General features: G+C 39.9%; 1 protein-coding gene across 1 annotated transcript in view; it reads right to left on the reverse strand.

The window, feature by feature from the left end:
• Positions 1-1343: 1343 nt before the first annotated feature.
• Positions 1344-27986, reverse strand: part of LOC136885328 (protein takeout) — a 55849-nt gene continuing 29206 nt past the window's right edge. The window contains exons 3-6 of the mRNA XM_068230291.1: positions 27826-27982; positions 21151-21284; positions 20726-20875; positions 1344-3038 (exon numbers count right to left, since the gene is read on the reverse strand). Of these exons, the coding sequence (XP_068086392.1) occupies positions 2881-3038; positions 20726-20875; positions 21151-21284; positions 27826-27982 (599 nt within the window). The 3' untranslated portion in view covers positions 1344-2880. The remainder of the gene's footprint in view (positions 3039-20725; positions 20876-21150; positions 21285-27825; positions 27983-27986) is intronic.

Below are 27986 nucleotides of genomic sequence, written 5' to 3' on the forward strand. Positions count from 1 at the left end.
GTGGAACTCAAGTGGCACAAAACGAGTGTGATAATTGCTGTACGGGTGTAAATATTCTAAATATTGTAAATAATGTAGTGTTTTCTGTCAACTGGGTTTTGGACAACATTGAACATAGGGTAGAAGATTTTGAAGGTGCTCCTGCCTAATGAACCTGGAAACATAGAACAAGTAGTGGGACTTATGCTTGGTGAGGATTTTTTCAGTATATAGCTGAGCAGACAAACTTATACTATGAGCAGAATTCTCATTCTCATAACGTATCCCCTAAACACTAAAGTGGAGTAATGTCACTAGCAGGGAAGTAAAAAAAAATGCTTTGTGTATATTGATAGGGCAGGTGAAGAAATCTTGTCTGAAAGATTACTGGTCAACTGATTTCCTAATAGAAACCCCTATATTTCCAAAAACTATGGGCCGGAATAAATTTCAACAAATGCTTACCTACCTGAATTTCAACAACTATTCAGAAAGGCCTCCAGAAAAGTACACAGTAGTCCTTCAAAGGGTAGTGAAATTCTGACGGTTTATTTGAATGCATGCATGCCAGTTTGGAGGTAGTTAGGAAGTGGCTGGGAACAGGACTGTGCATGGGGTGAAGGGCACCCAGTCTGCAATGTGTTAATACAGTGATGGTTGAGTTCTTATAAAATCATCATTATTTGTTAATACTTGTACATATTATCTCATAACTCTTTATCATTGAAAAGTTTATGCAACGTAAAAGCAGACCCAGCCAACAGCTGGAAACTGCAGATGATGATGATGATGCAACGTAAACAATACTGTACATATATACGCATGATTTAAGTGATTTCATAGAATCTGAGGATGTTCTTGAAGAACAAAACATGTCATTCTTTGCATTATAGTGTGTATTCTTTATAGGTATGTTCATAGTATTATAATTTATATTGACATTTTGTGTGTTTGACAGACTGGAAAGTTTTTCTCACTTACTGGAAAGATGCCCTACAGGGGCACTCTAAGGAATCATCATCATCATCATCATCAGTTTTCCACTCCAGTTGCCCGGGTATGATTTACGAGCACTCTCCACTTCTGTCTGTCCATGTACCACTCTTCTCTCAAGACGACATCCCAGCTGATTTCTCTTGTTCCTATGTCCTCTGTCACTTGGTCCAGCCACCTCTTCCTAGGTCTTCCTACCTGTGTTTATTATTAAGAACATCATTGGAATGTTTTTGAAAGTACTCAAGAAGTAAGAAACTACCTCATCTAGAACTGGTGAAGCTACTGGCTCTGCTATAGAACTGAAAAAGTTATTATCTTCATCATTTACTCTTTCCCGTTTCTGCTTCTGTGCAATGTACATCAATGAATAGAATGCAATGATTACAATTTTATTTCAAAATGTAAATCACAAGTAAAAATGACATTTTGTAAAAGTAAACATTACTAAGAATGTAAATGTTAAAAAAGTAATTTGATTACTTTGATTCATTTCCTTCGCAACTCTGCAGGCGTTATACCTGAAGGGTTGGAGACATATAAGCAACTTCACATGTACAAAATCCATGAGTAAAATACAGGTTTAGGGTACACATGGTGTACCCCAGACAGCTGGTCTTGAAGAGTATAAAACTGAATTTCTTGCACTTACTGCTCTATAAAAGTGTGTCCAGCCAGTTTGAGGAGGTAAATTAAACCCCTCACATACGAGGGGGGATCAAATATAAACGGGATTTTGTATTTTGTTTAAATTCAATTATTGAAAAATACAAGGCAGTTACAATTTATTTTTCCTCATAGTTTCCTGCTTTGGAAATGCATTTGTCCCAGCGTAGGGCGCTTTTTGATGCCCTTATCATGAAAAGAACAAGTTCATGTCACCAGCCAGTTGTGCACAAAATCAGGCGAGTTGGCCGTGCGCGTAGAGGCGCGCGGCTGTGAGCTTGCATCCGGGAGATAGTAGGTTCGAATCCCACTATCGGCAGCCCTGAAAATGGTTTTCCGTGGTTTCCCATTTTCACACCAGGCAAAGGCTGGGGCTGTACCTTAATTAAGGCCATGGCCGCTTCCTTCCAATTCCTAGGCCTTTCCTATTCCATCGTCGCCATAAGACCTATCTGTGTCGGTGCGATGTAAAGCCACTAGCAAAAAAAAAAAGAAAAAAAAAGAAAAAAAAAGTTGTGCACAAAGTCTTCCACATTCTCATCATCTTTCAAATCATTGCCCTCATAGAGCTTCTTTAAGCAGTCCGAACAAATGAAAATTGCAGGGCGATAAGTCCGGGTTGTAAGGAGGATGATGAAGTGTATTCTAGTGCATTTCCTATAGATTGGAGACAGTTACAGCTGCAGTCTGGAGCAGCGCATTGTCGAATCCGTTGATCTCGTCTTTGGCAGCGATATGCAACCCCTGCCTTGTTCAACAGCTCGCAGTAGTAAGCAGCATTGATTGTGTATCACTCATGCAAAAAGTCAATCAGCAAAATGCCTCACCGATCGAAAAAACGATTGCAAGATCCTTGCCAGCTGACAGTTTTGGCTTTCACTGGTGCTGCCTCCCTTTCCTCCGCCACTCCTTACGCACCCGTGTTGTTGACAATGTTTGATCACCAAACTGTGCAGTCAATCGCTGGCAAATTTCCGCTGCTGTAACTCCTTCATGAGTAAGAAATTTTATAATTATGCGTTGCGCAGTGGAGGGGTGAACCTGTTGCTCCCACATCATGAGCATTACTGATGAAACGGCGGGAAATATCTAACAGCGCACTCTGCCCACTCCTAATGGTCCCATATAAGCATAGCAGAACCACAGGGTCAGTCCTACAAACTGTTGATGTTCAGGAACAAAATCCCATTTACATTTGATCGACTTTCGTATAATACTGTTCACTCTTTCTGTTCATACATCTTAAACCTTCTCTGGGAAGATGGTATCGTAGGAGAAGGCGTTCATGACTCCTCTCACAAGAACCTCCATGATTTTCCTCACCGCTACCACGATGTCTGGCCCAATCTCCTGGAGTACATCGTTCCAGTTATCGTTCAGAAACTTGTTCATGTTGTCTCCTAAAACAACCACCACATTCTCATTATAAACAGAACTCAAATTTAAGATGAAAGTATATCATGGTAGAGCAAATTTATGTGCACTTATTCAGCATCCCTGGAATGAGGATGTAACCAACAAATTTTGAAAAGTGAGATTTGAATGGAAATAGGGTGTATCATCACTCCTCTAGGCTGTGGTGTCATCTTATGTCTTATATGTGAAATTCAAGTTGGTTTACAGCCAAGAGAACTTTGTCCACTGTGGTATAAGGGTGGAACATCAGTCAAGATGGTGGACAGTGCTTGTCTTGGTTCATCACCAGGTGTAGTAGATCATTTAAAAAACAGCCATAGATGAAATCACATGTGTATTTTGAAATATTTTCTTGATATTTTCATTGTTATTGTTCTCATTATTACACTAATATTATTTTCTATCATTTGTGTTGCAATTTTATGTACACGATTTCTCAATCAGTCATTAATGATTTGCAGTCACCTAGCTGGCAGATTCTCTATAAATTTTTTTACCTCATATTTACATTTATTTATAATTGCTTTTTCTTAATTATTTTCTACAAACTTGGAAATTTAATGAACATTTCCCTTGATAATCTATTCCAATCCCTTACTCCTCATGCTATAAATGCATATTTGCCCCAATCTGTCCTCTTGAATTCCAGCTTTATCTTCATATTATGATCTTTCCTATTTTTAAAAGCTCTAACCATGCTTATCCTTCTACTTATGCCATTCCATGCCAACTCACCACTGACAGATCGAAACATACCGCATATTGCATAAGATCAATTTCATGTTTTTACGTGTATTGAACTTACTACTAGTATTTGCAATTCTTATTTTTATTATCCACTCAATTCAATACATAAAATGTTTATTGTCTCTAAAGGGACGTTACAATACAAACGTTAATTGGGACATGTTTCGCTCACTATATCGAGCATCTTCAGCCATCTTTTATATCATTTTCTCAAGGTTGAGTCATATATTAAACCTTATTTATAATAATTTTGTTCATTGAAAATGTTTTACACAATAACATTTTTTTGTCACTGCTTAAAAAGTAAACGAGTAAAATTGACAATTAAATTGTATCATTAATGGACTAGATGTTAATGACATAATATTGATATGCCAATTAAATTGAAAGATTTGGCAAATTCTCGTTTGTTTCTTGATTTTTCAAATACTAGTACTGTTAGTCAGGACGAATAGAAGTACGTAGTGTGACGACTTCTGCTGTTTGGTATGTTCCTACACTACGCGGCGCTGGTGTAGGTAAAGAGGGATCAGCTGTCAATGAACATGTGATTTTAAATGAGATCTGATGTGACTTAATTCGGAATTTATCGTTTAAATAAATTATTTAAAACCGTGTATTTATTATTGTTATGTTTCAGGAATGTGCATTCTCTTTACTCACCGATGACTGTGTTTCGTGCAAATTAAGATTATAGTGTTCCTTGTTTTGAAAGTAATATGTGACAAATTCGGAGGAAATATTTTACATTTAGTAATGATTTAATGACATTACTTCTGAAATTGGTTCGTCAGTGTCTTAACGAATATCTCAAACGGGTATGTGTGCACAGAGCTAAGTCATATTTCATGAATTCACCACGAAATCAAACTCAGTTGCAATTATTAATTATAACCTTAAAAATACACATGTTCAACTGTTAGTGTACATGCTACGTAATATAAGCATATTAAAACTCTGCAGGCACCCAAATGATGTTACGTACCGTTATGTCATGCATATGTAATTCCTACATAACTATTTAAGTTAAATTATATATTAACATGCTCAAATTAATGAATCTTATCAGCACTTCACCCCATCAGTCAGTTAACTGGACACCTTGGACATTTTCCGGGTATGTTTTGTGGTCGTACAAGCTTGCATTTCTTTCCGTACTTCTTTTGTTCGGAAATAAAATCGGCATCGTATGTAATGAAAAATTAATTTTGGTACCAAGTCCTGAGCATGCTTAGTACAGCACCCAAGTCTATAAGAAACAGTAATTGAAGGTAAACTATCCAGGCATTCTTGAAATATTTCACCCCATATGCTTCTTATACACTAATATTTCTCACAACAACTTCCTCTACATGAGAAAACGTCGATAATAATTCACTCGATGGATAAATTAGATAGTTGGATGCGTTAAAGTATTATTTTAGACTTGTTAGGTCCTCTGTATTGTTTTGCATAGAACCAATACATGTTGTACAGCCTATCACTTCGCTTGCATGTTTAACAATATACCTACAGAACTGATGAATGACATTAATTTTTGAACTGGTGAAAGGAGCTATTTGTTCATCTTCCCAACTTGATAATGGTGGACCGAGCTAGTTGGCTGTGCGGTTAGGGGCACGCGGCTGTGAGCTTGCATCTGGGAGATAGTGGCTTCGAATCCCACTGTCGGCAGCCCTGAAGATGGTTTTCCGTCGTTTCCTATTTTCACACCAGGCAAATTCTGGGGCTGTACCTTAATTAAGGCCACGGCTGCTTCCTTCCAACTCCTAGGCCTTTCCTATCCTATCGTTGCTATAAGACCTATCTGTGTCGGTGCGACGTAGAGAAAAAAAAAAAAAGATAATTGTGGCTGATCAAAGGTAAGCGTGCTGTAATTTTTTTTCCTGAGATGTACTTGTGATTTTGGCATTCTCTTTGACAACCAGCTACTATCACTTTAAGGCAGATGTTGACGTGGGATAGCCTTCGACCACTTTGAGAACAGGGTGGGATCTTTTGGGGGTGAAACAAAAATGACTCTTATCATTCGAATGTTTATTGTAACCCGAATTACAACCCGGGACATTGCAAGTTGTAGGCATATTTACATGCGGTATTAAATTGAAGCATATGTCAAAGTATACATCCTACTTCTCACTTTTCAGTTCATGAAAAGTTAATGCCAGCTATTTTGCACTTACTGGAGAATGTATAAAACTACTGAAAAAGACCACAAACTGTTTGCACACTTCCACAGTAAGCCGACGAAAAGCGCGCGTACTTGGCCCTTTTACCGACAGCAGCGCTGCAGGTGGCGGAGAACATGTACACCGTGTCTGTTAACATGTGATTCAGAGGGAGTCGTCACACTATTCATTTCTATTCGTCCTGCTGTTAGTGTATTTATCAGAGTTTCAAATGAAATTAGTGAAAGTAAAAGGATTAAACTAGCAGTATTTTTTCCGTTGTGTTTTCGTTAATTGAGAACTACACCATTATTAAGGGATGGATTATTCGAGGTTTATACTCTGTTGTGTGCATCATACTTGTAGTCTTCAGAATCTTCAACTGATTAAAGTCGGCTTATATTCACTGGTCAGTTTGTTGTTAAGCGTAGTTTAAAGGGACACCAATAATTGTTACATAGATGTGATGTGTTGTATACTGCAACATTATGGATGATTGTGTCTGTAACAAAAGATTATTAAGATTGTAATAGTTTGTAAATGTTGTTATGAGTACATTGAAGCTGGAGTATCACTTACCCCTTTGTTTTACGCTTTTTTGTTTAGATGTACTTGTTACAGTACTGAAAATATCTGTCGTCATGTTTTTACTTCTTGTGTTATATGAATGAGGCGGGTGTGGTGGAGGGCGAGTAGATGGAGAACGAGAAGGGGCTATGGCCGGATCATTGGTCATTAATACCAATATAAATGGTCCGTTATTGGACATTATATTATTATATTATTATATTATTATAAATTTGCTCATTCAGGACAAATATTTCAGATTCCCTATGGGAATCAACATCTATATCATCATTGGTCATTGGCGTAACGTGAGGAGGGCAAGTTGGGGGCGTAGAGGAAGGAATTGTGGGCCGGGTGTTGGATACTAGCTTAGCTTGTGGAGGGGAAAGAGAAAGGGCTATGGGCGGAGTGTTGGGCGTTGGCGTGACATGAGGGGGGCGAGTAGAGGGCGTAGGGGAAGGAATTGTAATGGGAGTTGTATTTGTGACGTATTGGAAGGTTTACGGTCAAATATTTTTGAAATTTTACTGTTATCTGATTTAAATTTTGGCAATTGCTCTATTAATGGGCTTTTTATTTCGATTGCATGGTTTAGTTTTTTCCTATTGAAATGCTGATGTAAATAAATATAAATGTGTTCGTATTTAGTCATTAACTTTCCTTTCTCAATTCTTTTTATATCGTAAGGTCCTTATCTATTGCGCTAAAGTGATGGCCAGTCTCTTTCATGTGGTTAGCCATTGCAGAATACTTATTATATCTTAATGCATTATGGTGTTCCATATATCTTGTGATAAAACTGTGCACCGTCTGGCCAACATATAAGAAATTGCACTGTGTGTATGTTAATCTATATATTCCGGATTCCTGATATTCATCTTTATTTACATTAACTGTATTATGATTAAAAAAGATGTTTCTATTAGTGTTATTTGTCCTAATTGCTATTTGTAGATCTTGTTTTTTCAAGGAATTTGTAATTTGGTGAATCACAGGATTAGTTTAGGTGAAAGTAGCATAATTTTGATTTTTTTTAGTCTTCTCTGGAGTAAGATTAGTGGCCAGTTTAAGTTTTAATTTGTTAATGATTCGATTAATTGTGTCTATTTTGTAACCAGTAATTAGTGCTAGTTCTTTTATAAATCTAAGTTCTTTCTTTAAGTTAACTGGTGATAAAGGTATCTTGAAAGTTCTGTATCTAGGCTGAAAAAAGAAGCTTCTTTATGGGATTTCAGATGGAGGGAATATTTTTTTATTGTAATTGGGGTGTGTGTCGGTTTTCTATATATCTGGAAGTCAAATCCAAAATCTGTACATGTTATGTTTATATCCAGGAAATTTAATGATCCGTTGTTTTCATAATCTTTGGTGAATTTTGTGCGACTATTTACCTTGTTAAAAATTCTAGAATTTTTGTACTATTATTTTTTCGGTGGTCTATTATCACGAGCGTGTCATCCACATACCTCATCCAAAGGCATAATCCTTGTATATTCAGTTTAATTTTATATTCTTCCAAGTTATCCATATACACTCATGCTCAGAAATTAAGGATAATGCTCATACATGGTGAAACAACGTTATGGTGGCTGGTTTTCAGTTTCAAATCACCTCGGGGTATGACCATGTGGTGCATTTGACCTGCGGTCGTCGCATGTTGGCGCTGGCAGCAGTCCAAATACGCAGGGGTGTGTTGGTGCATGTCAGAGTACCGTGCAGTGAGTAAGTGTGCAGACGTTTTCAGACGTGCTAATGGTGACTGTGTGGTGAAAATGGCTCAATGAACACATATTGATGACGTTATGAGGGGTAGAATAATAGGGCGACTGGAGGCTGGTCAAACACAGCAGGTCGTAGCATGGGCCCTCCGTGTTCCACAAAGTGTGATCTCAAGATTATGGCAACGATTCCAGCAGACAGGAAATGTGTCCAGGCGCTACAGTACGGGATGTCCGCAGTGTACAACACCACAAGAAGACCGATATCTCACCATCAGTGCCCGCAGACGGCCGCGGAGTACTGCAGGTAGCCTTGCTCGGGACCTTGCCACAGCCACTGGAACACTTGTCTCCAGACACACAGTCTACAGACATGGTTTATTCACCCGGAGACCTGCAAGGTGCATTCCACTGACCCCTGTTCACAGGAGAGCCCGTAAAGCCTGGTGTCAAGAACACAGTACATGGTCATTGGAACAGTGGTCCCAGGTTATGTTCACGGACGAGTCCAGGAATAGTCTGAACAGTGATTCTCGCCGGATTCTTATCTGGCGTGAACCAGCAACCAGATACCAATCCCGTAATGTCCTTGAAAGGGACCTGTATGGAGGTAGTGGTTTGATGGTATGGGGTGAGATTATGATTGGTGCACGTACACCCCTGCATGTCTTTGACAGAGGAACTGTAACAGGTCAGGTGTATCGGAACATCATTTTACACCAGTATATCAGCCTTTTCAGGGGTGCAGTGGACACCACCTTCCTCCTGATGGATGATAACACACGGCCCTACCGAGCTGCCATCGTGGAGGAGTACCGTGAAACAGAAGATATCCGGCGAATGGAGTGGCCTGCCTGTTCTCCAGACCTAAACCCCATCGAGCACGTCTGGGATGCTCTCGGTCGACTTATCGCTGCACGTCTTCAAACTCCTAGGACACTTCAGGAGCTCCGACAGGCACTGGTGCAAGAATGGGAGGCTATACCCCAGCAGCTGCTCGACCACCTGATCCAGAGTATGCCAACCCGTTGAGCGGCCTGTGTAAATGTGCATGGTGATCATATCCCATATTGATGTCAGGGTACATGCGCAGGAAACAGTGGCGTTTGTAGCACATGTGTTTTGGGACAGTTTTCTCAACTTATCACCAATACCGTGGACTTACAGATATGTTTCATTTGTGTTCACTATGTGCCTATGCTGTTAGCGCCAGTTTTGTGTAGTGCCACGTTGTGTGGCACCACAATATGCAATTATCCTTAATTTATGAGCACGAGTGTAGATATCAGCTAATATACCCGAGCTGGGGGCCCTCATAGCCAAGCTTAATTGGTGATAGATATTGTTATTGAAGGAGAAATAGTTGTTGTTCAGTACAAATGTAAGTAGTTTAATAAATTCATCTATTTCTAATTTACTTAGATTGTTATGTTTGGATAAATTGGACTCAATTATTTTGACTGTTTCGTTAATAGATATGTCAAAGGAAATAATTTTGTGATGGGTTTGCAGGTTGAACTTTTTAATTTTTCATAGAATTCTATCGAGTTTTTGACTGAAGAGGTATTATTGAATTTGTAATATTTTTTTAGGAACTGGTTTATAAATTTTTGTGTGTTATATGTGGGGCTATTCATGCTATTTACGATTGGTCGAATGGGTATGTTGTTTTTGTGTATTTTAGGTAGAGCTTTTGCCTTTGGTATTTTCGGATTCATGTTTATCAGTTTCTGTTGTTCTTGTTCTTTGAAAAAAATTAGGATTTCTAAGGATAGATTTTAAATTTCTTTGGATTCTGGGGATTGGGTCTTTGTTCACAACGGTATAGGAATTGTCCGAGAAAAATTCTTCAGACCGGGCGAGTTGGCCATGCAGTTAGGAGCACGCAGCTGTAAGCTCACATCCGGGAGATAGTGGGTTCGAGCCCTATTGTTGGCAGCCCTGAAGATGGTTTTTTGTGGTTTCCCATGTTCACACCAGGAAAATGCTGGGTCTGTACCTAATTAAGGCCATGGCCGCTTCCTTCCCATTCCTAGGCCTTTCCTGTCCCATCATCACCATAAGACCTATCTGTGTCGGTGCAACGTAAATCAAATAGCAAAAAAAATCTTTGGTTTTCTTAATGTAGTCGTCTTTATTTACAAGAACTATTGTTTCGCTTTTATCTGCCTTAGTGACAATTACGTTGTTAACTTTTATTTTGGTTTTTAAATCATTTATTTGCTTTGATAGGGTCTGATTAGAATCTGTTTTCAATTCTTTTTTTAAATTTGGGAGTTCTCGATTATGGCAAATGAAAGTTATTTTTTAACAGTTCAATTCCTTCTCACATGTGAAGAAAAGAAATACCAGATCCCTTCTGATAGCAATCTGTACAAATGAAGGCCTGCACACGAATTCACTCTTGTGAATATCTTTCCATTCCACAGGTAAAGCCTAATATTGCCGATCAATTTAACTACCGTAATGCATCAGCTCCCACATTCCTTGGAAATATTTGACAATATATTATCACTCTGTCACATATAATACTAAAAATAATCCACTAACAGGCATGATTCAAATCGAAAACATGCAAGGGTCTGTAAACATTATCACGTGCTAGCCATGCATTCATAGCTGTAGCGCCCGCAACATGGCAATGCGCGAAAGTGTTCAATATTCCGCATAGCATCAGCGCGCTCTGTGAGTCTAGATAAGTAATATTAAAGTCTTTGTATATGACTTGGACATCAATATTTTGTCATTAACATCTAGTCCATTAATGATAGATTTTAATTGTAAAAAAGTATTTGTTTACTTTTTGAGTAGTGATGACATTTTATTAATATTATGTAATTAACATCTAGTCCATTAATGATACAATTTAATTGTCAATTTTACTTGTTTACTTTTTAAGCAGTGTCAATTTTTTTATTGTGTAAAACATTTTCAGTGAACAAAATTGTTATAAATGAGGTTTAATGTATGACTCATCCTTGAGATCCGTGGTTTCCCATTTTCGCACCAGGCAAATGCTGGGGCTGTACCTTAATTAAGGCCACGGCCGATTCCTTCCAACTCCTCGGCCTTTCCTATCCCATCGTCGCCATAAGACCTATCTGTGTCGGTGCGACGTAAAGCTTCTAGCAAATAGCAAGCATCCTTGAGAAAATTGTATGAAAGATGGCTGAAGATGTTTGATACAGCAAGCGAAACATGTCCCAATTAACGTTTGTATTGTAATGTCCCTTTAGAGACAATAAACATTTTATGTATTAAATTGAGTGGATAATAAAAATAAGAATTGCAAATACATACCGCATAGTCGAGCATCTCATCGTCCCCTTCCTCCCAAGTCTTCCCAGCCCAATGTTTGCAACATTTTAGTAACACTACTCCTTTGTCGGAAGTCACCCAGAACAAATCGTGCTGCTTTCCTCGGAATTTTTTCCATTTCTCGTATCATGTAATCCTATTAAGGGTCCCATACACTGTGGTCTTACCAGAGACTTATAAGCCCTCACCTTTACATACTTACTACAACTCCTAAATAATCTCATAACTATGTGAAGAGATCTCTAACCTTTCTTAACTACCTCATTATTATGATTACCCCAGTGAAGATCATGCCCAAGATACTTGACTATATGGTATGTTTAGAGCTGTCAGCGGTGAGTGGGCGTGGAATGACATAAGTACAAGAATAAGTACCTAGGTACTTACATTGTACCCCATAAGGTACTATCAGGCCATTAACACATTCTGTTATATACAAATGAAAGACATACTTGCAGATTATTTACCATTGTATTTCTTCCTTGTGCATACTTAGAACATTAATTATTGTTTTTGATAAATGAACCCATTTGTACATGTGCATATTCAATTGGTTCAAGTAGTGTCATCATAATCATCATAATTTCCCCTTACCCAACTCCTGCCGGGTCGGGGTATTTATGGCACTTCTCCATTGTCCTCTTTCCTTCCACAATCTTGTCCCAGTCTAAATTTCATCTTCTTATGCTGCTCTTCACTGATTAAATCCACCTTGTTCTGGGTCTACCTCTTGCTCTCTTGCCCTCACATGTTGCCTCTAGCATGTCTTGGAAATCTATTCTCCTCCATCCTCTTTACATGTCCAAACCACCATATTGTAGTTTATTATTTTAAACTCTCTTATTTAGCTTTCTTATCCCAACTTCCTTCCGAACATCTTCATTCCTCAATCTGTCTTCCCTTTTCTTTCCTATCATACTTCTTAGGAATTTCATCTCACTGGCTTGAATTCTACTCTTGCCTGCTAGTCAAAGTCTAAGTCTCAGCTGCATAAGTCAGTATTGGTACATAGAAAATTCTGTATATTATCTCTTTACTTTTCCTTGGTACTTCTTTGCTTCAGCAAGTTTTCTTACACTTTGGTACAATGGATTACTCTGCTGTACCCTTTTGCTAATCTCAATGTCCACGCTAGCATTTTGCATTAATTCACTTCCTAGGTATTTGAAGCTGTCCATAATTTCCAGACTCTGACTTCCAATTTTCACAGTGCGCTTTCCTTGCCTTTCCCCTCTCGACATCACCATAGTCTGTACTGATTTTCATTCCATACTTCCAAATTATTTCTTTCAGTACATCTAGTTGTTGTTGCACTTCTTTGCTGTTCTTTCCCCAGATCACATCATCATCTCTAAATAGCAGTATCTTCATTTCTTTATCTCCATAAGCTCCCTTTGTTTCCTTTACAATTTTGTCCATGACCATAAGAAACAAAAGGGGTGACAGCACACTCCCCTGTCTTAATCCAGTGTTATTCCTAAACCATTCTGTCTTTCCAACTGGGGTCAGTACTCTGCTAACAAAGTTGTTGTACATTGTTTGCACTATTTCTAATATCTCTCTTCCGAATGTCTCTTTAACCATGGTTTCCCAAAACTTCTCTCTGGGGACACTATCATATGCCTTTTCTACAATATGTGATCAAAAGTATTCGGACACCTGGCTTAACATGACGTACAAGATCGTGGCGCCCTCCATCGGTAATGCTGGAATTCAATGTGGTGTTGGCCCACCCTTAGCCTTGATGACAGCTTCCACTCTCGCATGCATACGTTCAATCAGGTGCTGGAAGTTGCTTGGGGAATGGCAGCCCATTCTTCACGGAGCGCTGCACTGAGGAGAGGTAACGATGTCGGTCGGTGAGGCCTGGCACGAAGTCGGCGTTCCAAAACATCCCAAAGGTGTTCTATAAGATTCAAGTCGGGACTCTGTGCAGGTCAGTCCATGACATGGATGTTATTGTCATGTAACCACTCCGCCACATGCCGTGCATTATGAACAGTTGCTCGATCGTGTTGAAAGAATCAATCGCCATCCCTGAAGTGCTCTTCTATAGTGGGAAGCAAGAAGGTGCTTCAAATATCAACGTAGGCCTCTGCTGTGATAGTGCCATGCAAAACAACAAGGGGTGCAAGGCCCCACCATGAAAAGCACGACCTCACCATAACACCACCGCCTCCAAATTTTACTGTCGGCACTACACACGCTGGCAGATGACGTTCACCGGGCATTCGCCATACCACACACACTGCCATCGGATCGCCACATTGTGTACCGTGATTCGTCACTCCACACAACGTTTTTCCACTGTTCAATCGTCCAATGTTTACGCTCCTTACACCAAGCGAGACGTCGTTTGACATTGACCTGCGTGATGTGTGGTTTATGGGCAGCCGCTCGACCATGAAATCCAAGTTTTCTCACCTCCCGCCGAACTGTCATAGTACTTGGAGTGGATCCTGATGCAGTTTGGAATTCCTGTGTGATGGTCTGGATAGATGCCTGCCTCACTATCACATCAGAAACAGTGGACCTGGGGATGTTTAGGAATGCAGAAATCTTGCGTACAGACATCTGTCATAAGTGACACCCAATCACCTGACCACGTTCGAAGTCCGTAAGTTCCGCGCAGCGCCCCATTCTGCTCTCTCACGATGACTACTGAGTTCGCTGATATGGAGTACCTGGCATTAAGTGGCAGCACAATGCACCTAAGATGAAAAACGTATGTTTTTGGGGGTGTCCAGATACTTTTGATCACATAGTGTATTTCTATGAAAGCCATGACCAGATCCTTTCCATATTCCCAGTTCTTTTCCATCGGCTGTCTCATGCTAAAGATTTGGTTCAAGTAGTGTATACCATGAAATAGACCCCAAAAATATATTTCCTCCTTCCTACAAAACTACTGATATTTTGTTGGTTACATTCCGGGAGGTCTTCAAGTATATATTTTGTTGAAATAGTAACAGAATTGTTTATGTGCATAATGGTTTATGTTTATCGCATGTTCCGTTCAACATGAGCACCATTCCCATGACGTCACACCTCCCGTCTGTCCAATGTAGCTCGAAAGACATTCTGGGACATTCATGGTATTATGGCTGCAGCAGCTTGTCGAATACAGTTTCAGAGTTCCAGCAATGGGGTAATGCATTTGCGGTACGCACATCCTGTGATAAACCTACATAAAATAGTCTAGTGATGTGAGGTCCGGAGAATGCACCAACCAGCACGTAGATCCTGTGTGCCCAATCCACCTTCCAGAAAACACACATTCCAGACATTTCAGGAAGGCCTGCGGGGCTTACTTCAGCCAGAGAGAGAGAAGGCTGTATAAAGGTGAAGTACTTGGTCTCTTCATATGAAATTTGTAGTCCTGTCTTCGCTGCTGTCTCGTGTAGGGATTATCTTAGAGGGGGTCTAACTTTAGAGGATTAAAGTTTTAAAGCTAGCTGCCCTTCTCGAAACCATCTTGGAGGGGCCCAAGGACTCTAGATTTACGGCTAGCTGCCCTTCTCGACATGCCTCTTCCCCCGACATCATCTTGGAGCATATCTGACAGCATGACATTACGGATGTCAGCTCAATCCCCCCTCCTCCTCACAGTTTTACGGACAGATGCCTTCCTGCACTAGATGGCCCTCCCCCCTCGGAGGAAGCCTAACTACACTGTTGCTAAGGCTTTACGCCTCCATCCGACGTGTGGTAGCCTTTGGTCCAAGGGATCCCGGGTTCGATTCCTGGCCGGGTTGGAGGTTTTAACCTGAATTCCAGTAGTTCGGGGACTTTCTCTCTCTCTCTCTCTCTCTCTCTCTCTCTCTCTGTGTGTGTGTGTGTGTGTGTGTGTGTGTGTGTGTGTGTGTGTGTGTGTGTGTGGGTGTGGGTGTGTGTGTGTGTGTGTTTTTTGTATTCAGCATTATCACACCTATCAGGGGTCAACTCGAAAGACCTACACCAGGCTTCTCTGCAGGGCACATGATATCATGGTGTTGATTGGTGTAAACTGGGCTGCAGAGCGGTTGGAAGGTACACATGAAGGCAGAGCCCTCCCAGAGAAGAATGTCACAAACCGCTACAGTTATAAAACGACTTTCGTACATTTCTACATGTTGATGTTGCTTGTTACTCATCAATTACTGCAGCATGATCAATATAAGAACAAGTGTGAGGACTTCTTGAGTTCAAGCGCGCCCCGCCCGGTAGCGCTCCAGTGGGCAAGCTCCTCAGTACCAATCAGCTGGTCTTAGGAATGATGTCAGAGGAAACTAATTACTCCTTAACTGATAAGTATATACACTGTCTTTTAAAAAATGAGAGATTACAATTAAAATACCACAACAGGGTACAATGAAAAAAAAAACGTACATGGAAATACGAGCTACCGGCATGGCTTTAATCGCATGTTGCGGAAAGCACAGGTAGCTGGATTGTACTTATACAGATTAAAACAAACAGCCATGAACTATTTAAAGGTAATACTCTACTTACCAACTCAATTTGTCGGTTACTGGACTTTCGAAAGCTTGCGTGAAGATGTGGTGGCAAATTAGGGAAAATTTGAGGCACTGCTCCTGGACTTAATTTCAATCTCACGCGAGAGATATCCACTTTTCACCATTCACTATAAAATTATCTGATTTTACTATCAAATCATCAGAGAAATGAACATGGCAAATTTTGCTATTACGCGTTAACTCAGTATCCTTCCGTGGAATAGTTATGGCTCATTTTAAAAATTGATTTCTATCCTTCGGTGGTGAAAAAATGGCATTTCATTAACTACTCTGCCATAGCCTGACTTACAGCAAATACAGAAGAGACAAAACGCGACACTCAGCGAGATATCGAGGGACATCTATTAGAGCTCTCTCTAGCGGATTGATCTGAGAACTACTGATTCTGTCATAAGAGCACTTGTATCTGTGTGTGACGTTTTTGGTGTTATTTATGCGTTTTCAGTGGGTTGACATAATTAAATAGTAGCGTGTGTCATTCCTTGATATCTCCTCTCAGCATGAGGGGAAAGGTATGTGCTGTAACAAATTGATATAGCAACAGTGTTTGGCTGCAATAACTATGAAGTAGAGAAGAATGCGCGGTCTTTCTTCCGGTTCCCTCGTGACAAGAAAATGTAAGTAATATTGTGTTTGCATATATATTCTTCCAGTGACAAAGAGATTTTTATAGTACTTCATAATCTTCTGACCTGCTCGACCCATATTTTAACTGGCTTAAAATATAATACGCATATTTTATTGTATAGTGCAGCAGTTAACCTTCAATACCGATGTGTTGTCGTAGGTGTGATCTGTGGGTTTTGAAATGTCACAGACGTGATTTGTATAAGGTGTACAAGAAAGAAGGGACGTTACCCTTATATAAGAATTATAAGATCTGTTCAGATCATTTCCAAGCCAGCGAGTTTAGAAATCCTCGACTATACAACCAAGGGTATGTTACATTACATATTCCTCAAAACATCACTATCGAAAACATTTTCATACTTTTCTTTCTTTTATCCCTCTTCTCAGATTAAAGCCGGGATTTTATGGATTTTCTTCCTGTTAGTAGGCTTCATGTTAAGAGGAAAATTGTCCACCTTTTAAATGTTAATTCATTCCATCATGTGTGTAAGGAATGTGCCAATATTCTTATTGACAAGTGTCTTAATGTGGTGATAAAATGTTTATAAATGAGAAAAAGATGAATCTAACCGTAAAAGTTCAGGCAAGAATGCTAAAGCTAAAAAAGTAATGCATAAATGAAAGATCAACTCATTTCACAGCAGTCCATTTCACATCTTGTTTATATGTCTAATTTCAGTCTTTGAATAATAACCTTTTAAATAATTCTTCATTCATTTATCCAGAATTGCTTTAGCAACTTCGAAGTTAATATCTCAATAACACTTTGTTTCTAGACGTAGGTAATTTATTTATCCATTTTCGTATATGCATTTCCATTGATATTTGAATTTAGCGCGACTTTTCAGGTCAAGGCACTAGGCGCGCCACCGTCGAATTGTCTCCCATTTTAACAAGGCTAAATCCGTAAGTGTCGCGTATTGTCTCTACTGTATTTGCTTACAGCCAACACAAAACAGTACGACATGCTGAACTATTAAATTAATCAAGCCACATAAGATACATGCTTGAAGTTCATAACACACAATGAACTGAGTTTAGGAACTGAAAGCAAAGAAAACTCAACTTATTCACTGAAATATCTCACACAGTAACGTCTCCCGACCTTTTCTATACAAGGCGTGGTGGAACTACTGGAGCACATGTTGGATATAAACGCTTGCAGTGCTTGTAGTTGCGGGACCACAAACTACCATGCTATAATGGCTGAGTCCTCACACTTCGTCTTATATTCGGCATGCCTGCATGCCGTATGAAAAGATAAATTGATTGTTGCAGCTTTCCATCTGTGATAGTTCGAGGTTTAAAAAGTTTCTGTTTATTTAAGTTCGTAGGACGTATTGTCTTGTTCTGGGAGTGTGCTATCCATGGTTGTCGGATATTTGCGGTCACTGAGATAAACTTGTGCCCACTCATAGAAATTCCCCATCAGTGACAGGAAATTTGCATTCACTGCAGCAGGGGGTGGTCCTCATTAGATTGATCTCGGAATATCCAGACTAACCTGCCTGAGCTCCTGCTCGCTTGTTCTACATAAACATAGTGGATAAAGTGTGATGGTTAGCAGAATTTTAAGACATATACCGTATTTTATCGGATAAGCTCCCCCCTCGCATATTTCCCTCCCCTACGATTTTTCATCATTAAAAATGATTTTATTAAATGTCGCGCATAATTCCCTCTCCTGGTTTGTTCTTACGGAGCGGCCTTCAAATGACTTGATAATGGACAACAATAACAATGAGCACAGCGGTACTTGACATAAAAATGTTTCCATTGTCACAACATACCGTAAATTTGAACAGTGAAGTTGTAGACGTGTTTCTAGGTCAGTTTGTTACAAGTCATCATAATGTCGAAATATTCAAACTACACGGCAAAATTTAAATTTAATATGTTATCTTACGCCGATACAAACGGAGTGAAAGCTGCAGGAAGACATTTCTCCGTTGATCCTAATTCAATACGGTATTGGCAGAGACAAAAAGATAAACTCATGACTGCAAAGGCAAGCTCCAAATCTTTCCGTGGGCCTAAAACAGGGAAATATCCCGAAATTGATAATGGTGTAATTGCTTATGTCAATGAACTTCGGAATGATGGTTGTGCTGTCTCTTACGAAATGATTCAGAACAAAGCTCGCGAGATAGCTGCCACGCTCAACATTGACAGAAAGGATTTTAAAGCAAGCATTGGTTGGTAGATTCGTTTTATGAGACGGCAAAATCTCAGTTTACGGAGGAGAATATCTTTGTGCCAGCGTTTACCTCGAGACTACACAGATAAGGTAATCGCGTTCCATCGTTACGTAATACAAGTGCGACAGCAATATGACTATTAACTCTCTCAGGTTGGTAACGCTGACCAGACGCCAGTGTTCTTTGATATGCCGACATAACACCACCGTTGCTCCAACTGGCTCAAAAAGTGTCCTTGTGAAGACGACTGGAGCGGGGAGTCTAAGATGCACAGTGATGATGTGCATTACAGCAGACGGCAATAAACTTCCACCGTATGCCATCTTTAAAGGAAGACATTACCAAAGGAGACTACCCCACATGGAATTCACTTACGAGTTCAAGAAAAGGGGTGGATGACAGCAGATTATATGGTGGATTGGTTGGAGAAAGTCTGGGGAAGACGACCAGAGGCATTATTACCAAAGAAGTCCCTTCTTGCCCTAGATAGTTTCCGGGGTCACCTTATGGAAGCTGTAAAATAGAAAATGAAACTGATGAAGTCCCGTCCTGTCATCATCCCTGGAGGTTTAACGTCCACTCTTCAACCTTTAGATGTCAGCGTCAACAAACCTTTCAAAGAATATCTTCGACGCCTGTATTCAGAATGGATGGCGGCGGGATCTCCTCAGCTGACACCAGCAGGCAACTTAAGGAAGCCACCAATACCGACGACGTGCAAGTAGATAATACTGGCGTGGGAGGAAATTAGTGTCGATATTGTTAAGAAGAGTTTTAAAAAACTGAAATTTCTTGTACCATTGACGGTTCCGAGGACGACATATTGTGGAATAGTGAAAATGAAGAAGATGATGTGTTATCTGAGCCTGGAAATAGTGATGATAGTGACGAAAGTGAGGCCGCAGAATAGTGAGAGAAAAGAAACAATGCATTGCTGCTCTTCATTGTAGCCTAATGAAACAGTGGTATTCTTTTGTATTAATTGAAAATAAATACCGGTAGGTACCACTTTTTTACATACCGGTATTACCGTAAATATAACTTTTACCTAATACATTGTTTCCCTTCCTTTCTGAATGCCTAGAAGCACCACTCGCATAATTCCCTCCCTAGTGTTTTCAAGAAAAATTTTTAAGAAAAAAAGGGGGGAATTACGCGATAAAATACGGTAATTTAGTGTCAACCAAATTATTATATGTACTCGAGTTTGGAGGTTGTTCATTAAATAACAAATAGGGCTACAGAAAATCCATGTAAGTTTTGTAATTACATTAACATTTTTTATCGCAGATGGAACACAACCATGCCTCAGTTTTAAGACATTGTTACTCAAAAACTCTTCATCTGATCTAATCTAACTTTCAACAGAATATACATTGAGGCATTTTATACTTTATTTATAAATTGCAGAATTATATGTTTCCAAAAACGTGACATGACTTGTTCTTCTCCTTCAGACGCACCCAGGTGACAATTCCATATTTAATTTCCGTATTCTTTCTGTACCGGTACATATAATCATTGTAATGTGCTCAATGATGGCTGAAGGTATCAGCCTCTACATAATGCATGCGACAGGAAAATGTTTACAAAGTGAGCAAGCAGGAGCCCAGGCAGGTTAGGGGGAATACCACAAAAGTACCGTGATTTTGTGGTGACCGCAAATGTCTAGACACTCTATCCATGCCCTGTCTAATTACAACCCACATTTTTGGGAGCAGGATTTGGGAGTTACGTTGTCCAAAAAGTATTGTGATATTTCACTCTGTTTAGAACGTCGGATTGGAAGTAAGCCGTGATTTCCTTACCGAGAAGTTTGTCTCCATTGAAGAGGTTGGTGAGGTGGAAGTAAGCACGACTGGCGTTCACTGTGAGATCTTCACCTGTCAACGACGTGAATGTCTCTCCATCCCGCTGTACCAGGTCGTAGGTGAACCAGTGATACAGCTTGTTGCCCACTGAAAAATAAAGAACACCATTTCAGTCATTATCCGTTGAGTAAACCTCCTTTTATAAGTATTCTGGGAAAATACATTTTTAATAATTGAATTGTGTTTATTAGTTTTAAAAGTCTTTTATATCTATAAATAACACGGATAGCACCCTATGAAGTCTAACTCGTCTGTGACATAGAAGGAGAAGGAAAGTCACGACCAAGAGTAAACCATACTTAAAACGAAGTACTCTAGGAAGTCATCGCACATGCACCATCAGGTGTTCTGTTCACACTGACCTAATGTGAAATTGGCGTCTCCTTTTCCTTCGATAGGAAGAACCAAAATTCTTCCTTTGATCTCATACTTGCTGATGATCTCCAGACGAGGAATGGTGTACCAGCTGTCCACGCGACGGTTCTTCAAATCCAAGCTGAAAAAAATCAAGGGAAGATATGTAGCACTCTATATTTTCTTATATCGTTACAGTGAAGGGAGAAATTTCCTGGTGCTTTGAAAAATAATATATTCGATATCTCTGGAACAGATGTCACGACCGACAGTGCTCCACTATATACACGGCCATTTCTGCTCTTACAATGTGTACAATTAAGGTTAAGTTATGAGTAGGTTCCCACCTTCCAATACTTATCAATTTCTATATAATAGGTTTATTAATTACATAATATAAACCATATAATCTCTGGTACATGTTTCGTTCCGATTATGGAACATCTTCAGCTAAAAATTGACAAATGGCAAGACAATTAAAATACATTGATGTTATGATACAAAAGCTAAAAGATATGATAAAATGGCACGAATATTAAAACATGTAATTATGATGATGAAATAAAGTTCATTCATGTTGGTTAAAAATTCAACAAGTCAGTGTTCTAATGATAATAAGTTATAAGATAAAGAAAGCTTAGATACCTCATATCCAAATCAACCCCCTACGAAAGGACCAAATATTCAAAATAATTTTTAATATAGGTGATAAACATTAAATACTACTTTGGCACACTGACTTGTTGAATTTTTAACCAACATGAATGAACTTTATTTCATCATCATAATTACATGTTTTAATATTCGTGCCATTTTATCATATCTTTTAGCTTTTGTATCATAACATCAATGTATTTTAATTGTCTTGCCATTTGTCAATTTTTAGCTGAAGATGTTCCATAATCGGAACGAAACATGTACTAGAGATTATATGGTTTATATTATGTAATTAATAAACCTATTATATAGAAATTGATAAGTATTGGAAGGTGGGAACCTACTCATAACTTAACCTTAGTTGTGCTGAGCCAATACGGAATAAATATGAGATTTATAAGCTGTAATGTGTACAATGCAAAGAATTCTATAGGTTTCTTGTAATCCGGCAGAGTTTAAATACTTCACATAAAGGCATCATCTCTAATAACGGGATCAAAGCAGACTGACTCAAGTGGAGACAAGTTACTGGAGTCCGCTACCGTAAAAGGATACCTGACACCTCAAGAAAAATACAGTAGAACCTCAATATCTCGAATCACCTCTGGAGCTAAATTTTATTTCGACACACGCGCGCCATCTCAGGCTATAAAAGGCGAGTGCGGAGGCAGCTCGGGGACAGTCAGCAGCCAGAGAGGGAGAAGGCAACAAGTGATTACTCGACTGATCCAGGAGGACGCCCCGCAGGCGACTCGAAGAGCTCCAGAACTGGCATGTCAAGGCAACCATCCATAACAGACTCATTCACACAGCAGAGGACGCCAGCACCAAAGACCCGCTCACGTAGCCGGGACACCTCAACCGATAGAGAACCACTGGAGCCAGGCCACACACCCCGCATGGCCACCGCAAGCACCGACCTCACTACTCTACAAGCGATTCAAGAACTCAAGACGTTGGTGAACAATCTTTCCCTACAGCAAGCCTCCTTTCAACAGCAGCTAGAACGGATTCAGGCATACGAAGAAGGGTTCGAACCGGACCAAAACGCCACTGTCATGCAGCACACGGACGAGGACATCCAACAGCCACCACAGCGCCCAGTATCTGTATGGAGGCAGCTACGCCCGCAGCAGCTCACCCAAGGTTGGACCAATCCGGACCCCAACAAAGTGCTACAGCTCGCCAAACACTTGGAACAGCAATATGTAGAATTCCGTTTTTGAGCATGATAGCAAATAATTGAATCATGTGTATCTACGGGGTTCTACTGAATACGTTGTTATTAACAGTATTTAAAATACTGTGTACATATAAACCCTATTTTAGAGCATCACGTTAATTAAAACCCTTGTTATAATAACTTTCTAGAAGACAGGATATAGTACATACAGCAGTGAAACAAGAAACATACCTCGGTTAACAGCTTTGGAAAAAAATCCGTTAGTCTCTTCTGTTTGTTACTGTTAACCTTTCCTCCCTTCACGTTGAAACTTATCGTCAATACCACGCAGCCGAGATTCGTAAATGGAGCTTGTCATCCTCGACTTCAGAGGTTGCTTTCGTACGTGACCAGGTAATTAATTCACGCCCGAGAAACAGCGAAGCTTCACTGATTTTCTGATTACTGTAAGTTTTAGTTTTTCGGTTCTCGTCATGTTAGCTCCCAGCATTACTGTAACACTTTCTGTTCCTCACAAACCATAAATGCTGTATTGCACAGTTAATGTTGCACAAAATTCGAGTTACAGTGTATTTTTTGCTTCAAGAGAGGAAACGTTTGCTTCGAGAAATTCGTGTAACCGAATTTCGGGTAATAGATACACGTGAAGAATAGGACAAATGGCCGTGAAATTTAAGTTACTTCGAGATACTGAAAATTAGAGTAATGTAGGTTCGAGATATCGTGGTTCGACTGTATTTATAATCCTGTAGTGTCCTTTATGGGGCGGAATGTTTTCCTATAACTAGGAGACAGAAAAAGGCCCACCGTCACCTTCTACAAACTTTTACGACATTAAATTACCCTGAACCACCCACATTTTTAGGAGCATTTAAAAAAATAGATATAACCTACTATAGCGAAGTAAGTTTTCTGTTCAGATGGTACTGGTGGGTGTGTTTTGAACGCATGTAACTCGACGCGTACATGTCCCGCCGAGAGAGCCTTGAAAGCAGTAATGTATTGGAAAGGATGGAGCTTCCGCATATTGTTTGTGTCTTCCTGGCCTGTCAGTTCTCCGAGAAATTTCTTTACCGCAGTTCTTACGTGATTTATGGACCAATTAGTAACCACCGCTACTGAAAAGATAACAGTGAAAGTATAAAGTTAATTGTTTTTATTTCATACTATGACGTAATTGCCTTCTTCCCGTTCTCAAAAGAGTACCGAAAATGACACGTTGCCGTACTGTAAAATACTTGTCCACGCTGTTTTATTACAAATCGTCTCTGATTGGCTGAACTCTGCTTCGCAGATAGTCAGAGAGATCATGAATCAAAGAACACCATGCGTAAACTTGTTTCTTTCCGCTTGATGGCAGCACCGTGGTTTCGTGCTCGTGGCGTCTCTACATTCCCAGCTCAAGTAATCTGCCGTCATTACAATACAGACCAATGTACAGGTTAATCCAATTCCGACCAATAAATATCGCATTTATCACAGTATACAGAGTGTCCCCAAAAATTCACCGATAAGGCTTACTGTCGGATTTTTTATTATGGACACTCGAGTTTAGGCTTTAATTACAAACGAATCAATAGGCCTATTGACATTCGAGTTATACCAATATTTTCCTTGTTTAATTCTACATTAGTGTATACAAGACGCATTGTTTTCGACGTTCATTAAATATTTTTTATTTGTGGTTGCAATAAATATTGCCCGGGTTTTTGGCTTCTTCTCTAGGAAGCGCTCACTTAGGAATATGTACAAGGAAAACGACTCGTCTGATTCTAATGAAATTTTTATATGTTATAACCACATGTATTTGTAGTGTAATACTTAAGTCACAATTTTTTTCAATGACCCTGAAAAAAGTTCTTATCATTTTTCTAAAGCAACTCTTTCTCAGCCCAGGATAAAGGTACAGCAGCAAACTTGGGCTTATTTTGAAGCACTCAGTCATGGTTATCAGAAACTACAACAACTGTAACCGTACAGTTTGGTACCGAATTTATGAAGAGTAATATTCAAAGGAAGTTTTGTGTACGCCGTACCGTGCGATTAACAGCAGGCCGGGTGGTGAAATCGGGCGCAGTGTTGCCGCGTTCAGTAGTATGTATGTTGTGCGGGATGTCAGACTGATCGGTTTTTAAGAAGGAGCCCCTGTTCGCGAATGCACGGTTTGGGCGCTGGGGAGCGTCGAAATCTAAGAACGGTTGTAACAGTTTTTTCCGATTTGGTGTCTTAACCCTTTAGCCATCTGTGTACTGCGGGTGGACGACTTCAGCCTAATAACATTCCTACGCATGCGCTACTTCACTCCACATAGTCCTTAGTGCGTTACTTGTGTACTGTAATCTGCCAGCGCAGTAACGATATTGACAGCAGTGTGACATGTACCAGTTCACAGTTGCGGTAATGACCGACATGGTGCTTGCATACGGCAAAGCAGATTGCAGTGGTAGAGCTGTTGCAAGACTGTATGCGGAACGTTTTCCAAACATACGTACCCCACATTCGCGGCCATCGAGAGACGACTAAGAGAAGCCGGACAATTCCACGTAAGTATGGTGTATGACACTCCTGTAACGTCAGCGGAGGACCTTATTGCTCGAGTCCACGGAGCGGTTGAAATTCTTCAAAGACATCCGCACGTATTGGGTCATCTGCATGAGGCTTAGCACCGCCGATGTAGGCTCTGCAATGACGTAGGCGGTACACAGTTCGATCCCCGCTTGTAATGAGCCCGATGTGCGTTTCTGAATATGGGTTTCTTCTTGAAAACGAATCTGTTTGCCTTTCCGCACAACATACAAAGCGTTGTCGGTGATTTTTGGGACACTCTGTATAATTACGTTCTTATTATCTTCTTTAATCCAGGCACAGGGGACCAAGTGTACGACTGTGGCAGCTGAGTTTCTTTGTTTTATTACGGCATTACCCCATGTATACACCTCATATCTTTCATATCAAGACACGAACAACAAAATAAGAAAACGTCAATGCATGGATGAAACCGGGACGATTTGCGTCATGACGAGTCCATATTTTTTATAGTTAAATACATTTAATTTAAATTAAGTGAATTCACCGTATTATTACAAGTAATGAACTTCATTCCGGTTCCGTATTGACTTTAAATAGGGGCTGCCTGACCGCGGCGTTAAAGGCGTGCTCGGTTCGCCCGGAAGGACGTGGTTTCGAATCCCTATCAGGAAGTCGAAAGATTTAAGAAACGAGATTTCAACTTCCGGAGGTGCACATGGTACTGAGGTTCACTCAGCCTACACCAAAAATGAGTACAAGGTTAATTCCTGGGGGAGAAGGCGGCTAACCGCTCTACCCAGTCAAGTGCCGAGGTTACCTTCCACACCTCCAAGGGGCTTCATGTACAGAGATGACTTTGCTTTGCTTTACCATTGACTTTGAATATCTAAGATCAAATCCTAAAATAATTTAATTGCATAAAATCCTCCTCTTCAATACACGTTTGCCGTTTGATAAATGGTCGCCAGTCAGGGTGGAAGTCAACACCGACCCAACCTGATCTATACAAGCACAGGGCTAGAGGAAATAGGAAATCCTGGCTATACTTGTATTCTCCGTAAAGAAATGTAACGGATTTTTCAAAACTCACTCCGTTTCCAGAAGCATGACAAATATAACACCATGTAAATGATTACTTTCCGTACCTGCTGTGAAAATAACTAGTTAGCATTTTAAGTGCATTCAGACGAGAAAGATGGAAGGAAGTGTACTTTTTAAGGCTGATTTGTGACAAAAAGGAAATAGAGTTGAAATTTTTCGATAAACTGACTTAAGAATTTTTAATTTTTTTAAATATACGGTACAAAGAAACGGTGGCTAGGCTTACTACAGTAATACTCTTGTCTGTATTTCGAATTTGGGGAATATTTTTTCCCATGGTGTAAATAAGTTTGACTAACAGAATTTAGTTTTGTAATAACTGATTAATGGTACATTAGAATGCAAGATCATTTTATACACACACAACATCGTCTATGAGCCACCTCTTCCCAATAATTCAAAAAATGAAGGAGGCTAGACTTCCGTACGGCGCCCGCGTGAACAGCCGTTGCACACGTGCCAGTCGATCCTAGAAATCCGATGTCGTGGGGTCCGAAGCCACAGTTTTAGGACCCCATGTGGCGAAAGGTATTCCAGTTTCTAATCCAGAACCCGGCAGCAGGTGACAATGGCGACAAAACGAATGACATGAGTAGACGAATAAGGTTGAGCGGAGCTTTTAAAAGTAGGAAAGATCATAATATGAAGATAAAAGTTGGAATTGAAGAGGACAAATTGGAGCAAATTTTAATTTATACGACGAGGAGTAAGAGACTGGAATACATTATCAAGGGAAATGTCCGATACATTTCTAAGTTCTTTGAAAACTTTAAAGAAAATGCTATGTAAGTAATTGATAGAGAATCTACAACCTAGGCGATAGCCCGAAATGCAGATGATTTGATTGATTGATTGATTGACTGATTGATTGATTGATTGATTGATTGATTGATTGATTGATTGATTGATTGATTGATTGATTGATTACTAGCTCTTCGGGGTAACCCAAGATTCTTTGGGCATGTAGTCAAAAGCATTGGCGGCTTTGTGGTAAATCGGTCCTTCATTTTGACCCAGGTGAACACCAGCCTCGTGGATGGCATTTGAAGCGTTCTTGAGATAACATCATGGTGTTCCTCAAGGTTCAATCTTAGCACCTTTACTTTTAACTGTTTACATACCCACGTATGCCAAGAAAGAGTCCTTAGCGAATTCTTTCATACCCTTGATGGAAAATAATTTTATTGAATGTATAGTAGAGTATTTTACTTACTTAGCGCGCTCGAAGATGGTATCTTTGAGTCCTGTGACCGTAATATCTCTAGAGGTGAGGACAGCACCCACAGCTCCTCCTCCACTGCCTGTCTGGTCGACTCTGACTTCGGGAATAAACAGAGGGTCCAGTGGGGGAATCTTCACTTGAGGGTTACCTGG

The sequence above is a fragment of the Anabrus simplex genome, chromosome 14 (assembly GCF_040414725.1).
Source record: "Anabrus simplex isolate iqAnaSimp1 chromosome 14, ASM4041472v1, whole genome shotgun sequence".
NCBI classification, from domain to species: domain Eukaryota; kingdom Metazoa; phylum Arthropoda; class Insecta; order Orthoptera; family Tettigoniidae; genus Anabrus; species Anabrus simplex.